Below are 17,447 nucleotides of genomic sequence, written 5' to 3' on the forward strand. Positions count from 1 at the left end.
ATGCAAATTTCTGTGTAACAGAAGCAGAGATCATCTGGCAAACAGGAGACGCATTACCCTAGTGTATAACGATCTTCTGATTATTAATTGTATCGCTTTATGTCTCACAGCTATGACTTCTTAATCTAAGAAGCATTCGCTTCTAAAGAGTCTAGTTTGTCCATGCCATGTCTCCTCCAAGGGAGAAGCTGGATGAATTACTTCCAAATATGCATCCAGTTCTTCAGGAGAAGATGCTCAGACTAAATTTCACTGAGCCTGAACTTTTCCTGATGTGTCTGAAAGAGGAAATAAGAAATTACCTCACCCAGTTGTATCAGACAACTCCTTGTTCTTTTTTCCAGAAAGTTTCAGATTTAGAAATATTAGAATATACACACTACTATAGATAAAATAGATGAAAAACAAGGACCTACTGTATAGCACAGGGAACTCAATATCTTGTAATAACCTATAACAGAAAAGAATATGAAAAAGGATATATATATATATATATATATATATATATATATATATTATATGTATAACTGAATCACCCTGTTGTACACCTGAGACTAACACAGCATTGTAAGTTAACTATACTTCGATTAAAAAATGGTTAAAAAAAGAAATATTAGAATCAGAAAATGGAAGGGTCAGAGAATATGGAGCCCACCCCCCGCTTAATTCACAGCCATAGTGGTTGCATCACCAGGATCAGAATCTGAGGGGAGAAATCCACCACGTGGGGAGAGGTCTCATGATGGAACTGCAGCCAGGGCTCAGTGGTGGTAACTAAACTTCATGTCACTTTCCACATCTTGCCGTTTGGGAAACAGGCTGCTAACGAATTTTTGAAATGGGTGAGAGGAGCTGAAAACAGCTTAATAGGCTCAGGGTTTTTTATGGCCAATACATAAACTACGCACATCTCACAACAAGTGACAGGATATTTTATATACATGCTTTGCAAAACTGGACATCATTATGTTTCCCTTGGTGGCCCCTACAATGGTGCTTCAGGAAAATAGAAGGAATGCCGCATCATCTGTGCTTTGTTTGGTAACCCGATAAGACAGATTATAATAAACAAGGAGGGGAGTAACAATAATGTGAAGTCAGAAAAGCCAAATACTAGTAAAATGACGTTGCCATTGACTTGACTTATGGTGATGCCCACCGGCAAGCTTGTTAGGGGCCTAATGAGCTGCAGGAGGTGGACGGACCAGCAGACACAGAGGTACCATGACGTCAGAGTATCTGTCGGCTGATTTGTGTGTTTGTTATTCATCTATTCAGGTTTATCCATGTGCTGTTTAACAAAGGATTTAACGTTCTTCGAATTTCCTTGTGATGTGTTTGTTCTTTGCTCAGAATCCAGTTGTCAATGTATATTAAGGAAGTTCGGCTTTGCTAAGTGGCCTTTTTTTTTTCCACGAGAATCAACCAGAAACAGAGTAGTTTTTGTTACCTTTTTGTTTCATTGTGTGTGTGGGTTTTTTTGTTTTGTTTTGTTTTGTTTGCACATAAGGGCACATAGTACTTGAAGCAAGACAAGAAATGGTCTCCCCAATATGCATTACATAAGACATAAAAGGAAAATCCCAGATCAATTTTGGTGGACAGATCATTGAGTCATCTCATTTTTCCCAATGTTTAAAGCTGTTGTGAAGATTATGCCGAATAGTAAGACAGGCATATTGTTTGTAGCAGTGGAAATAATCCTGCCGTCGGGCAAGAATGATTAGTATTGAGCCAGACACAGGCATCGGGACAGCTGAGGAGTTCCCAGCACCTCCCTCTACAGATGTTGGTAAATGATGAATTCCCTGGGCATGGACCAAAGTCCAGGTGCACCAAGTAAACAAAACGGGTATTGGATCATAAAAACAGTGATAATGGTTTTCTCAGTCAATTGCCAATATGGACAGTATCTGGTCATTACCAAGAGAGAAGAAAATGAATGTTTGTCCTTTTTTCACAGGTTCAAGATGCATTTAGATGCCGATTGAGAAACTGTCAGGACCCAATCAATGCTGATTCTTCCAGTTCTTTTCCTAACGGGCATGCTCAAATCATGGTGAGCTTTTAATTCCCCTCTGAGTCTTCATTCAGTCATGATTTCTCAAGGGAATAAGCAAATATTCTTAGTCGTAAAATAGTATCAAAATTCCATTTTGAATGACTTTGACTGTAGTTCGGTCACAGGCTTGGAACTCTGATACCAGATGACGGTTCTGTCTGGACTGGTTAGGAGTCCTGGATCTGTTACTGGACCCTTGATGTGTTGAGTGTGGAGTTTCTGGGTGACACCAGGGGGTATGTTCATCCTCACACAGAGTTAGGGTTAACAGTGTGTCCATAGGATCATGTTTGTTTACAGATCAGAACAGGATGGTACCTGCACATCTGGTCTTAAAGCAAGACCTGAAGTGGTTCTCGCCTTGCTTCCCATTCAGATTCCTCAGAGAAGCCGCACTCCAGAGCAAGGAAACCAGCATCCTGGGATAGAACCCAGGATTGGTGGCTCCAGGGGGCAGCCCAAGACGAGAGCCACTGCCCTAAAGTGTGAGGGACAGACACACTCCCAGAAGAAGGCCAACCATTGTACATGAGCTCTGACTGTTGTTGGGATAAGGGGTACTTTACACATAACCACTTCCGTATATTTTCGAAATGAAGTAAGGTTTAAACTGTGTCATTAACATCATGGCTTAAATAGAGTTTTCTTAGTAATATGCTTGATTTATTATCGATGTGTTTGGATTAGGCAACACAAAAACAGTCTAAACGATATACTAGTAACTGAGACAGGAGAAGGAATAATTAATTCCTTATTAAAAACAAAGAGATAAATACTGATATCTTGAATCTAAGAATTGATTAAGATGGGCTAATTTGGGCTTCCCTGCTGGCGCAGTGGTTGAGAGTCCGCCTGCTTATGCAGGGGACACGGGTTCGTGCCCCGGTCCGGGAAGATCCCACATGCTGCGGAGCGGCTGAGCCCGTGAGCCATGGCCGCTGAGCCTGCGTGTCCGGAGCCTGTGCTCCGCAACGGGAGAGGCCACAGCAGTGAGAGGCCCGCGTACCGCAAAAAAAAAAAAAAAAAAAAAAAAAGATGGGCTAATTTAATTTCACCATTAAAAATAAACTAATTTGTTTACAGTAAAAGTTTGGGGAAAATATGAGGATGGAACTAAACTCTAAGCAGGTTCTAGGCCAGATTAGTATTGTTTAATCTTCAATTTTAATTCCTAAGCCTGAAAGTCTTTTGTCACATTTGCATGAAAATGTATCATCAGAAGAGCCTAGTTTGACTATTAAGGATTTGACAAAGCTGTATTATAAGATACTGCATTACAAACAATATATTCAAAATGAATGCATAAAAATATAAATAACAAAGACATTTATTTAAGTATCTTCATAATATTTCACATTCCGATCTTTTTATTGTGGTTTAAGGAATTGCCTTGAAATTCTATTTTTTTACATCTGGCGTTAGGTGACCATGGGTATAGTTTTGCCTTATTAAAGTCATACACCATGTTCCCACTGATTTTATCCAACATGTGGTCTCTAGAAAATACTCTTGAAAACAATTTGATTATTCCTTGATAAACTTCCTTTGCACAAAACAATATCCTGGTATCTCAGAGTCAGATATTTGTTAACTTCAGATAATTTGGTCAGTAAAAGTCACTTGAGGTCTTCATTAAATGATGATTCTATGTCATTATTTCTTGTTACAGACAGACTTTGAAAAGGATGTAGACATTGCTTGTAGATCAGGTAAGAATATTTGAATTTTGAAAATATAATCATTAGATGTTGAACCATTTTTATGATTTTGATTTTAAAGAAAATGCTGTGGTTTACCCATCACATATTCCTGTAAATGTGTAAATTGAGTCTTTCAACTGGAAACATTGTAATAGCAGATGTAGGAGAAGGGGGAGGGAATGAGAGAGAGAGAGAATATGAATGGGGAATGCGAGGAAGTGAAAATGGTTGATTGGAAGTACTGCGACTGCAGGAAAGCATTGACTTGGAGACAGAAGCCTTCCATCCACCTATCACTGGTTGTCAGGTGTAAGGCCAGTCAAGTTGATGTCCCTCTGTGCCTCAGTTTCCTCATCCATGCTGGAAGGATGAAATGCCATTGTGTGTGAGTGTGTTTGGGTGTGTGTGTGTGTATCACAGCTTTGTTGCTGTATTTTCAGAGCATGCGCACACCGTCTTAGAGAGCTGGGTCCCAGGGACAGCGTTCCCGACGTCTGTTCTCCAGCCTGTGGACACCCACCAAGAGTAGATGAATAATGTTCCTTTATATTGGGACAAAATATACCTTATTTAACCTTTTATTCATTGGTTTTCGTGGTGCCTTTGAGAATAAGAGTGAATATCCACTTCACCTAACTATCCAAATATTTGAAAGCAAATACTACTTAGCCCAATCTAGGTTTTTTTTTTTTTTCCAGACTGAACAAACCATGTTTCTTCACTCATTCCTCAGAGCATCCTCCCAGGCAGACATGGTACCCCAGGTGTCAATCATTTGAAATTATGGTGCCCAAGTTTTAACTATGCTGCCCACACTTAGCCAGCATTTATCACGGTTGGCTCTTTCCTTGTATTAATGCTATCTACCTTTGCATCTGATTTCATAGCAGCTGGTACAGTACTAGTGTCAACTGATTATCATTTAAAATCCCCAAGACTTTTTGTAGTAGCTGTCAGGGATTTCCCAGTCTATGATTTGTAAAAGTTCTGGGGTTTTCTTGTTTGTTTGTTTTTTTAGTCCTTGATGAAAAATCTAGCCTTTGCATTTATCTCTATTTGCTACTATCTTACTGGTTTTAGGTTACCATTCTATCCATTTGAAATTGTTTGGCCTTTGAAATTTTGATAAGAATGCCTTCTAAATCTTCATCCAAACTTTACAAATAAAGGAGTTATATTCATCTTGTTCTCTTTTGTTAAAATACCCATTTTCCCCAGATTCATTGTATTCTGAGATTTAGTATTCTTAATATTAGGCCAGTATCATTATTTTATTAGAAAAAAATTCTTTTAATTTTTCATTTTCTGTCTGTGCCTTTTTTTAGCTGAGCTTATCAGGAACTTGCCCCTGTGTTTTTCTAAAGATTTCCTTCCATGTTGAGGTATATTCAGTGTTAAAGTCTCAATTCCTGGTCTCTGAATAATCTTTCCCTAAGTTTTGTTGAAATTCACTTTCCCAAAGGGTGGAGTGTATATCTGATTATGCTAAATATTCAGGTGCTTTTTGCTTTGTCTTGGTTTTATTTGCATTTTGCGCTTCACAACTTGACTAATTTCTCTCAAAATTCCCATCACTTCAACATCACATTTGTATGTGTAGGTGGTGTAGATTTGTTTATGTTTTATATTCAAAATTTGGATATCCATGTTAAGTAAGTCAAAGAAACAGTTAAATTTCTCATATAGAGTCGACACTACTTAATAAGAAGAATTATATTTCCCCAAATATTTAAGATATACAAATTTTCAGCAAAGACAGCTGTATCATTGATAAAAATGTGCTACTATAACTACAAATCATATTACATTAATACAAACTAAATGTATTTTATACAAATGCAGATTATGAGATCAATATTCAGTACCAAGGTTTACTTTACAGTTTACAAAATACTGATAAAAGTATAAAATTATATGTCCTTAATAAAATGTAATAGGTTCCCATAACTAGCCTTTATATTGTATTGCTATAAATTTTGGATTAATTTTTGCCTACAGTTAAGGATTGAAAATATTCTTCCCTGAATTTGGAGATATTTTAAGGTATTTTATTTGGAATATTACTAAATCTATTAATTTAACATACTTTATCTCTGAATATTTTCAAGTAAATTGTTCCTGGCAACCACAGTTCATTACCTATCTATTAATTTAAGAGGTTTGGAAATAACTTTTTTAAACTGAATTATTCTACTTTTTAAACATTATAGTTAAATATAAAAAGTCACACCAAGTTGTGGATTAATAAAAAATACGCAATGTAGATTTAACATCTTTTGTTTGTTTGTTTTGTTTTTTGGGGGTTTTTTTCTGCTCATTTTTAAAAATTTTAACTGGAGTATAGGTGAATTACATCTTGAATATCTAAGAAGAAAGAGACCTAATACAATGATTAAATACAGTATCTCTAAAGATAAAAGATATTACATGAATGATGCATGTCTTGAATTAATTTGAAAGCTTCTCTTCTTTGTAATAGGGAAAGACATTCAGAACCTTCTATTTTGCAAACTCTGCTTTAATGCATAATAATTAGGATGCTATTTGAAAACTGGATAATAATGGGTAAAATTGAATATGTCTGAGACTTTTCATGAGGAGATAATAAACCAAATAGTTATAGCAACCTATGGCTAACAAAACATTCAATGACAATGGCTCTACTTGTTGATAGGGCAGTACTTGGAGGCCGTGTTGAACCACCTTGCACACAGTGCTGTTCTCTGTGCTTTCAGCACCACCATGACCAAGAAAACGTCTTCAGAATTTCATTCTCTCAGACCTCAAAACCGACAGCTGCCCGCAACTAAGCAGGCTTCAAGTCATTCTGCCTCCATTACACATAAAATATGATTTTCTTCCTTCTAGAGAGGCAAACAAGAGAAAAAACTGAACTATATTTTCATAAAGAATTCTGAACTCTTCCGTTGATTGGTTTTTCCTTGGTGTGTTTTATGTTTTCATTTTGTTCTCTTTCTTACTACAAGTTATCATGCATTTTTAAGTTTTCTAAGTCATTATTTTGCAGGCTTAAAATGGAATGGAGGTTTTAGAGACTCACATAGCTTTTTTCTGCTTAAAGTCAGTTGGCACTTTTAATACCCCCTCAAGGACATTGGAGCTTATGGATTGATCTTGTTAAAAAATGCCTTACTTTTCCTGCATGGAGCTGAAGATGATAAATACTTTTGAACCCTGCATCTACTTGACCATATGGACTTCACAGATAAATGCTCATTAGTTTTCAATGGGCATAATTTTTGAAGGGATTTCTGATGTAGTAGGATGAAATTCTCATTGATTACCTCTCTCAAGAAGTATTTTAATGAGTAGAACTTGTAGAATACTTTAGGGGAAAACCCTTTAAGAAAAAGTCAAACTCTTGTTAATATATCCATAATTTTATAAAGCCCTTTGCAGTAGACAGATGGAGAAAATGTCTCTGGTAATCTACCTTTCCCCTGAAAAGTTAGGCTGAGTTATTTAGGGTTAAGGCACTGAGATTTTTGAAAGTCTGTTCATCAGTTTTCCCATATGTTTTATCTGTGGGCTGCCTGAGAACTATAAGAGCATGTCAGAATCAACACAGAGTGACTGAGTAATTTGGACCATGTGCAAAAAATAGATATGTAATTTTGAATAATTTTTATTTTACTAAGGAAAATGTTTAGTAAAATGAGGGACAACAGAATACAATAGTAGTCAATAAGTGTGCATTAACGTTCTTTTATTTACTTTTATGTTCTAATTCACAGTTCTTCACAAGGATATTGGTCCTTGCCGAGCAGCAACAATAACAGGCACCCTCTCCAGGATTTCTCTAAATGATGATGAAGAAGAAAAGGGAACAAACCCTGAAGGGCTAAGCTATTCAACATTGCCTGGAAACGTCATTTCCAAAGTCATTATTCAGCAACCCACAGGTCTGCACATGCCCATGAGTATGAATGAGCTGGGCAATCAATGTTTGAAAAAAGAGAACAGTGAGTTGCGGAGAACTGTGTACTTATGTACGGATGATAATTTGAGAGGGGCGGATATGGACATCGTTCATCCTCAAGAAAGAATGATGGAGAGTGACTATATTGTGATGCCCAGAAGTTCTGTTAATACCCAGCCATCAATGAAAGAAGAAAGCAAAATGAATATTGGCATGGAAACCCTGCCCCACGAAAGGCTATTGCACTACAAAGTGAATCCTGAATTCAACATGAATCCTCCTGTCATGGACCAGTTCAATATGAACTTAGAGCAACATCTCGCACCCCAGGAACATATGCAGAATTTGCCCTTTGAGCCTCGCACAGCCGTGAAGAACTTCATGGCCTCTGAGTTGGATGAAAATGCGGGATTATCGAGAAGTGAAACTGGATCAACGATATCAATGAGTTCTTTAGAAGTAAGCAATGGAACAAGCCTTCCCTTGATATTTGAAAGTTAGATAGATGATACACTGATAGATAGACTGATTGATTAATAGATAAGAGGTAGATAGATAGATGGATGGATAGATAGATAGATTCATGGGCCACTGCACTGGGGGAGAAGGGTCACATTAGCTTTTGCAGTTATGTATTGTCTAAGAATTTGGGGTATGTTGTGTTTAAGGTTCTGGACATATGCTTTTTCCAGTAGAGCATCAGAATCCCCTTTCTCGAGGTCATAGTTTTAAAAATGAACCCTCTATAATTAAAATGATACCTATCTGTCATAATGGGAACCAAGTAGAGCACTCCTAAACAAACAGAAGATCCTCCTGATGTTTCTTGGGTACCAGAAGTCTTTTGGTGGTTAAAGTAGTTTCTGGATGGCACTACAAACTTTAAGCAAGGTCTGGGTTTTCTGTGTGAGGGCAGCTGTTAAAATAACAAAATTGGAACGTTTCAATGAGATCTACCATTACACTGATTATAGACTTCATTATTACCTTAGACTGATATCTTTCAGAGGAAATGTTTTTTTCTTAGCTCTTACAGAATTATGACCACTAAATGTTTTGGTCTTAAATTGTGAACTCTTGGGAGGGATGTAAATCAAGCAGATCAAGAGTCAGGACTCTGAGGTCAAACCACAAGGCTTTTGTGGAAAAGCAAGCTCCCCTCAGCTTCCTTTCTACCCACAAAGTGATGTAAAGAGTAGTCAACAGGTATCAATATCACTCATATTGTATTACAATTAATCAAGTAAGATCTAAGTCAAGTAAGACAAGTAATGTCTAGTTTTCTTTTGACATACCTCCTGTAACTGTTTTGTATGTGACTTTCATATCCTCTGTCTTGAAGTTTTGCTGTAAACCCACTGCGGATATATTGCATATGTTCAATATACAATGCAATATATGCATTTTTTAATATGTATTGCCAATTGTCTTAATATAACAGATTATTTCATAAGACAATATAATCGGTTGCCTACTCTTTCCATCAGAAGTTTGTTGACAATATTCTAATGTTCAAAAGTGCCCAGAGGCAATTGCCCCTTCCTTCTTCCCACAAGACTGTGCCTTCTACGAGGCCAAGATGAAGAGACACCCTGAAAGGCTGGAGTGACTTGATGTGCGGTGTAATTTTGAGGGTTTTCCCAGCTGCATTGAGGAAATTTTACCGTAGATGGGAATCTAGGATAAATCCCTAGATTCTGTCGGTAGATCAGACCTAAACAGAATAGGGTTTCTGAGGAGAATCATTCTTTGGAACCAAAGGCATAGGGGCAGTGAGTCCAAGTTCACTCTTGAGTGGCTGGAGCTCCCTGTAGACAAGAGCGTCCAATCATTCTGAATTAGCAGAGTAGCCACTGTTTCCATCTCTAACTTGCATATCCCAGAGACTAGCAGGTCTACTAAAATAATGACCACGTAAGCACAAACTACATAACATTTATGCAAAATCACAGAAGTTTTTACAAGAATTTTCAGTGAGTGTGCATATAATAACATAACGCTGTAAATAATCTTAAAGACCATATGGAGTCTTCTCCATAGAATGGCTCTTTAAAGTGTGCTAGAGGGGTTAGAATGGAATTGCATTAAAATATTTTGCTTGTTATAAAAATGCTTTATGTCTAAAAGGCTTAAAACCTTGCTGGGTTTGATATTGTACAGGTTGTATGTGTTTGAACAATAGACTGAATTTCTGAGTGCTGCTTTGTTCAGTCGTAATTTTTCCAAATCTCCATATCCTTATTATTAAGAATAAGCATCATATATAAGTGTGATTCAGCCAAAAGATCTGCATTTAAATGACTTAGAAATCACAAGGCTTACATCTTGAAAAGGAAGAAAATTCAGGATTCAGAATGAAATTTCAGTTCCTCATTTTCATTCTTTCAAAGAGTTTAATAGTTAGTAATTGCTTAGGGTGACCATTTTAGGAGACAGCTGAATATATAGATGTGGGAATGAATAATAAAAATTAGCATTTATATAGCATCTTTCATTAGCAGATCCTCAAATCACCTTAAAAACGTGAATTAATTAATCTTCGCGACACCTCTGGACGATGGATAAGTTGTTCTAATCCTTGAAGTAAAGTCATTTGTCCAAGGTCACAGAGTAAGTGCACAGCAAATCTAGGACCGGAATCTTTCTGTCCTGATCAATTTTACGCTGTCTCAAAGAGACAGTCATGTGCCTGAACACTAGCATGAGAGTAACTTTATAAAGTTCATTTAACCCTGGACAGACACTTGGTCTTATGGAATAAAGACGTGAAATGGATGAAGTGTAGATGTATACAGCTAGCAGATTTTGGAGACAAGACTGTGGCCATGAAGTGTGGTGGCCAGATTTTGGAGATAAGACTGTGGCCAGATAAAGTCTGGTGTGGCTTCCTTTGTGGGCAGAGTGAGCCACACTCTGCAGTGAACCAGCAGGTAAGCTGATATTCTGACAATAGAGGAAAAGCAGAAAGATGACTAGAGTATCTGCATGGATTGTGGTGTGCAACAGTAGCCAGGAGGTGTCTTGAGACCTAGAAGACAATACAGAGATGAAAGTGAGTGACTATGTGGCAGCCATGGGGCCATAGAACAATTTGAGTCTTCTCTGAGTGAGAAGGGAGGTTCCAGCCACAGGGGCATCCCTGCCTGGGAAACCGGGACGGCAGAGGACGGCCAGATGCCTCAGGGACTTTTCAGGGATGGAATAAAAAGATGTTCCTAGTAATTCAGGAAGTTGCCTCCAGAGGAGTGGGTGTTCACAATTTGACAAAGTGGGAAGTGGTGGGAGAAGGAAAAGAAGAGGGTAAAACCTGGCAGTTGCAGCCCAGAAGTCAGTATTGTGAGGAAGAGTGCAGGCGAGGAAAAACAAGAGTCAAAGGAGAAAGAAACAAAGCCAAAGAGTGGGTGGAAGTATTTATTCAAATAAGCAGGAGGCAACAAAGCAAGAGGGAGGCTCCCCAGCCCTGAAGGCAGTGCCAGCAGAAAAGGCTGCAACCTCCAGGACAGCTTGTTCAGCTAACCCCCAATTATTCAGCGTAGAAAGTTTAATAAATGCATCAAGTTTTTTCGGCATAAAAGCATTTCCAGCTTCTCTCCCGTCTTAATATTATCTTGTGTCTTTCTTTCATGTAATATGTTATCTGCCAATTTCCGAACTGTATCCATTCCCAGAATGGACTTGTTAAGCGATTCTGAAAACTTTAGATTTCCACAATTAGGGATTCATTGCAATATGCACATGGTAGAATGTCTCACAATGGCTTCAGTCCTAGATGTCCTCTAATTGCTTAACATTGTCATCAGCATTTAAGTCATTCACTTTCAATTAATGAGCAAAATGTGTTGAGTGCATGGTATGTATATAAAGCAAAAAACTACGGGGTACTGTGAAGCAAGTGGGGAAAAAAGAAGTATCAGCGTTCTCAAGCCATTGAGCACTATGAGATATATCAATAGTTTAAACCTTGGGCTGTGGTTCTATTTACTTTTTGAAAAATTATAGATATATCAGTGTAAGAAGATAGGTCAATATTTGTCTTGACTTATTGGAACATTCGATGGCTTGTAGCTGGTAGATCTAAACAGGACACATTTCCTTACTCAAAGCCTTCCCACCTCGTGTGCAGGTCCAGGGCCCACCTTCACCATTTTTCCCCTGTGTCTCTCGGGGTTGATACAGGTTCCTAGCTGGGTGAGAAGACTGGCCACTAGGAAACACTGTGAGAGATTGGAGGCTGGGGAAAAGAAGGAATCCAGGGTGTTTTCCTCCCTCTTTCTGCTTTGGGCAGTACCCCATGTCTCCTTAGCTGTTCTGTAGGGCCTCCAGCTTCTGCCAGGTGCCTCAGTCCCTGGGCTTAGGTCGAAGTGTCATCTCCCCATGTCCGTCCAGCCTGGTGGGCGGGGGTGGGCAGTAGCCCCTTCTCCTGCAAATCTCTGGGTTCCCTCATGGTCCCTTTTGTGGCTTCTCAGTTCCTCCATCACTGGGATTCCTGTGAAACACTTTGCTCCAATGTAAGCACATTAAGTGCTTAGCTTAGCTTTGCCTTAGCTTTTCTTATAACTAAACAGAGTTAGATAGTAAATTGCACAATTTCTTTTTTAAACAAAGTTCTGCTACTCCAGGTTTTCTGAACATTCCGATATAACTTAACAATGTATCTCAAAACATGCTCAGATAAATCTCTCTCAATGTATAAATGTGTAAATGGGTGCCATTCTAGGGTAACTTTTTATACACCAGTTTTCCTCTGGACATGAATTATAGAGCTCTCAGCATAATGGTTTTGAAAGGTAAAACATTTTAGCTATAGCGGCACATCGCAGGTGCTTCCCTATGGCTGTTGTGAACATCAAATTGGATAATGTATGTGAAAACCCCTTTGAACATTGTAAGGGGCACTTCAGATGTAAGGTCGTGTGATTATTATTTCATTACCGTTGTATCTTGAATATCGGTAAAGAAACTCGTTTGCTGTACTAGGTCAGTATTCAGGAAATTAGACAAAATGTTACTTCTGTCACTAACAGAAACCATTGTAGGACTGACCATTGGGCAGAGTATCTTTTTCTTTTTTGAAAATTTTTTTCCTCATGTAGCTGTGGTGAAAGAAATGCTTGCCCTTCTTCAGTGTTTTGTTTTTGCTCCTGGATTAGGAAATTTTGTCTTTTATGCAGGCGTACAAGCAAAATTCGCTCAAATAACTCATTTTTCAAAATTAATGATTCTCAAGTTTCATTTACACAGATATTTTGAATGGATTTGACATCAAAGCTTTCTCCTTGAGTGGGTTCATTGCTCAGCCTGTAATGAAAACTTTTAATGGCAGTCACATTGACATTTATTAGTCCATGGAATTTATTCCTCACTGTGAATCTTCTAGTATCTTGTCCAACTTAATTTGCAAAGGCACAAACAATGAAGTATTCCCTTTGAGAAACTATTCATCATTCTACAAGGCTTTGCTATGGACAGATGCCATTATACACATCCTTGCTAAGTATTCCTCTGAGTAGCCTCATACTGGTGTGCATTTTCTTACTCTGACATCATCCTAAAGAATTCTCCCCTCTCTTAGTGGTGGGCCTGTATTCTTCTAAATGGTCTCAATCCTCTTGGCTGTCAATAGATCTATTCAAAACGGTTTTCTTTGTGTATATAGCCCACATGCTTATCCAAATTCTCCTGGAGTATTCCTGAGAAAAAGAACAAAACACAACCAAAATACAAGTCATTCTTTTGGATTTGTTTGGCTTTCATAGTGTAGCTCCTTCAATCTTTCATCAATAATTTTGTGAATGTCTACTATTATGCCAGACCCTCTGATAGATGCCAGGGATATAAAAGTGGCCAAGACAGATGTGGATCCTGCCCCGGTGGTGAATAAACACTATGGAAGAGATAGATGGTGAACTGTTAACAAATGATTAATCTAAAAGAGTGTGCTGTGCTGGGAAATAACCATGGAGTGTGAGAGACAGGCTTCTTTAGATGAGGTGATCTGGGGGGCCTTCTGAAGCTCCACGGGCTGAACAATGAAGTTAAGGAGGAACATGGCTTGTGAGATGCTGAAGGATCGGGAGTGTTTCAGACAAAAAAAAATGCAGGTGAAGAGGTCCTGGGGCAGAAAAGAGCTTGGAATATTCTCATAGGATTAGAAGACACATGTAGCACGGGGCAAGCTTCTTAAGTCCGAGTTGGAATAGGAAGAAGAGACCAGATTTTGCAGAACCTTGTAAAATGAAAGAAAAAATTGAGGACAGTTAAGCAACTGTCATGATCATTTCTCCATCCATCCATCCATCACTTTGATGGTTTGGAATGGAAAGGTTTAGGATCCAGTGGTAGTGGGAGAGGTAGTAGAAGTGGAGCAGAAAGCTGGAGGACAGTTAGGAGACCACTGAGGTCAACCACACAAAAGACAAGAATGCCTTTGACTGTGGAGGGCAAATTAAGATGTGTTTTGGATATAGAACAGATGGCACTGCTGGTGGATTTGATGTGCAGGATGAGAGGCAGGGAGGGCTGAAGGGTGACTCCTAAATGCCTGGCTTCACCAACTAGATATGCAACATTTCCTGTGACAGGAAAGAAAAGGGTGTTTGCAAGTTAAAAGATGGTATTGAAAACCCTGGGAATGAATGATTTCATCCAAGAGAGAATATAAGAAAAAAGAAAACTATGGAACTCAACATTTAGAAGTCAGGGAGAAGAGAAAGAGCCAGCAAAGGAGACTTGGCAGACAGAACTAGAGCGAATAAGAAGGAGGAAAAGAAAACAAAAGGAAAAGCTGAGAGAGATGAGGAAGGGATTAACCTTCAAAAGCTTCTGAGAGTCCATTAATATGAGGAGAGAAAATTGACCTTGGAAACCGTCCAGATGGAGCTCATCTGAGACCTTGACAACAAGAATTTTAATGGAATGTTGAGGACAGAACAGAAGTTGGGGTGAGTTCTAAGTGGGAAATTAAGAAAAGGAAAGAGCATAAAAGAAATGTCACCTACTATGACAAAAAGGATGATTTGTATCAAGTTATTTGGGAACTAGGGGATGTACAGAGAAAGGGACTTATATCTTCCTAAAATATGTCAACACCATCCTGGCTTATTTTAAATTTGTATGTAGCATTTCTTCAATTATCAACTTACCATAAAAGTTGTTACGACTCGATCACTTTTCTTCATTGATTCTCATCTTTTAAACATATAACCATTCTTTCTAACCACTTTCCTACTTTACAATGACATTCCAGAGAGCTCAGAGGGACATTTGAATGAGCACATAAGTCAGTCACAGTTTCCACAGACTTCAGTGCTTTGAAAGACTCGCCAGCACATTGCAAAGCAGACTGAGAGATAATGAGTGTTATAATGAGGAACTGATAAACAGAAGTTAACATTCTGGTCCTTCCGTTCCATCACACATTTCCCAATGCAGATACTTCTTTAAGGTAAAATAGATTTTGCGATGGGAGACCCATCATGAAAGTGAAGTCTGCCACTGTGTTGCATCATGGCTCATAAACTATCTCATGTTAGAATGATTTTAAGTTATTTTATTTGACACAAATTATTGTAAATTGCCATCCGATTTTTCTCTCAAATAAGTGCCATATCGATGCTTTTTTTCTCCTTTAAAATATAATTGACAAGTAAAAGTTCATCTGCCTGACGTTGCTTTATGCTTGTAGAGCATCTCGGTCCCACTGCTGTCAGCCTGGGATTGACTGTATCCCGTAATGTTATTCTTGCTGAGTTCTAGGGGCAGTCAGCAAACTACCTTGGCTATGAACCATCACCCCTTACACCACTGAGCAGTTACTGAGCAACAGCGGAGAAAACACAGGGTTTGCAGGCAGAACACCTGAGTGGGAATCCCAGCCCATGTGATAACTACCCAGGTGAAGTAGGCAAGTTATTTGAACTCCTCTGGTCCTCAGTTTTCCTCATTCATAAACAGGGATAATGCATAGTACTTTCCTAACCATCCCACAGGGCAGTTAGCATGTTCAAACGTGAAAGCACTTTATAAAAGGTCTGAACACTTGGTCAGGATTGTGGGGATATGAATAACGTGCACATTTTATCTCCCTTGGACTCTCAAAGTCCGCCACATTTTTTTCCGCTCTCTAATTTTTAAGTCTTCACTGCTGTATTTTCCAGCCCACCTCTTCACCTTACCCCCAACTATCTTTCGGCTGTTTCAACTGAAATCTGCTTCACGTGTTCATTTCCTAGTCTAATCCCTCAAGGTTGCTAGTTCCGCTATATACTCTTAGGTTAGAATGTGATTTTAATAAATTGAATAGACGAGAGAGAAACTTATTTGCGGGGGTACATCTGTTTTCTTTTCTATGTTTCACATCTGCATAGGTGGCATCTGCTCTCATAGGGAGAATCTACCTCTGCCGTTCCTCTGGGTTCCTATCTTTTGTTCTTGTGCCTGAAATCGGGAGCCTTCAGCAATATGCATCCATCCACATTTCCAGTTCTTAGGCAACACAACTTTGCATTCAACGAAGAAGGTAGCACATGGCTGTTAGGACCTTTGCAATGGAGAAGCCCTCAACACGTGCAGTGGACGGGCCTCTTTGCTGACTAACTGAACATTTTTCATCAGGTTTCACTATTTAATTTTCAAATGGAAAGCAAAGCATGAGACTCATGTTCTGTTAATAATTGCTTAACACTGTTTCCATGCTTGAATTTTGCTGTATTAGGAAAGAATTTTGCTTAACGTATACTTACAGAAGTGTCCTGCTGAGTCACAGTGCCAAGAAGGCAAAGCGTCCGAGAGCAGAAGGGAAACCCTGACATTTGGTCTAACATCTCACAGCAAAGCGGGTTGCAGTGCGCTGGAGCCTGGCTGTTACACAGCACAGTCAGACAACAGCAGTGGCAGGGAGATGGCGAAGGAGGGCTGGGTTAAACAGCTTCCCACGCACGTCTCTTCTTGCAGGATGCCACCAGGGCTGGCCTAGAGTCTGCTGGCCACAGGGAGCAAAGTGAGCTCAGGCTGACTTTCCCTTGAATAAAGCAGCCCCCTTCTCAGCGCTCTCCACAACGGCATTGAAAGACGCGGCTCTCAGTCTTTAAGCAGCCCCACCAAAATCAAATGATTTCAGAACTTCTAAACTTTTTATTAAACAAAATCTCTCTTTGGGTATGTTGCTTTCTGTTTACTGCAACATCCTTTGGGGGAGGTTGGTTACCTAGGAAGGTTCCAGGTCTATAGTGACGATTTTAACTCTCACTGGAGAAATTTAGTCATATTTTCCAGTAAACTGCATTAGTTCCTTTCTTTCTCTCCTGATACTCAACAGTTACAAGAATCTCACCTATCTTGGATATGATTCCCTCGTAGGTTATTGAAATGTATGCTATAGCTATTGGGATGGGAGAAGAGGAACAAATAAAACAGAAGAAGTTTGTCCAAAGGTTCATATATTTTCCCAACTTCCTGGATATTACATGTTGTTTAATATTTATTAATTCCCCCTGTATTTCATTCCCACTTCTTCAAAAAAGAAAAAAAAAAGAGAGAAAAAAAGCCTGTATGGAAACTTTTGATATCCAACAATTTGGTGAACTCTGTATTTATCAGCTATCTCCTTCTACAGCTAATCATTCTAAGAATCCAGTGACTGCTTAGAGCAGATGTTTAGAACACCTTCCCTGCACTAATATTATATAATCACATTAATTTCATTTTAATCATGTTTCCTGATTTTATCAAGGCATATTTACCTGTA

General features: G+C 38.8%; 1 protein-coding gene across 1 annotated transcript in view; it reads left to right on the top strand.

Annotated features, from left to right (window-relative positions):
* ADGRB3 (adhesion G protein-coupled receptor B3) overlaps positions 1 to 17,447 on the top strand; it is a 797,924-nt gene that overhangs the window by 763,152 nt on the left and 17,325 nt on the right. Inside the window, exons 25-27 of the mRNA XM_019929178.3 lie at positions 1,964 to 2,059; positions 3,732 to 3,771; positions 7,518 to 8,161. Of these exons, the coding sequence (XP_019784737.1) occupies positions 1,964 to 2,059; positions 3,732 to 3,771; positions 7,518 to 8,161 (780 nt within the window). The remainder of the gene's footprint in view (positions 1 to 1,963; positions 2,060 to 3,731; positions 3,772 to 7,517; positions 8,162 to 17,447) is intronic.

The sequence above is a fragment of the Tursiops truncatus genome, chromosome 12 (genome assembly GCF_011762595.2).
Source record: "Tursiops truncatus isolate mTurTru1 chromosome 12, mTurTru1.mat.Y, whole genome shotgun sequence".
Classification (NCBI taxonomy): domain Eukaryota; kingdom Metazoa; phylum Chordata; class Mammalia; order Artiodactyla; family Delphinidae; genus Tursiops; species Tursiops truncatus.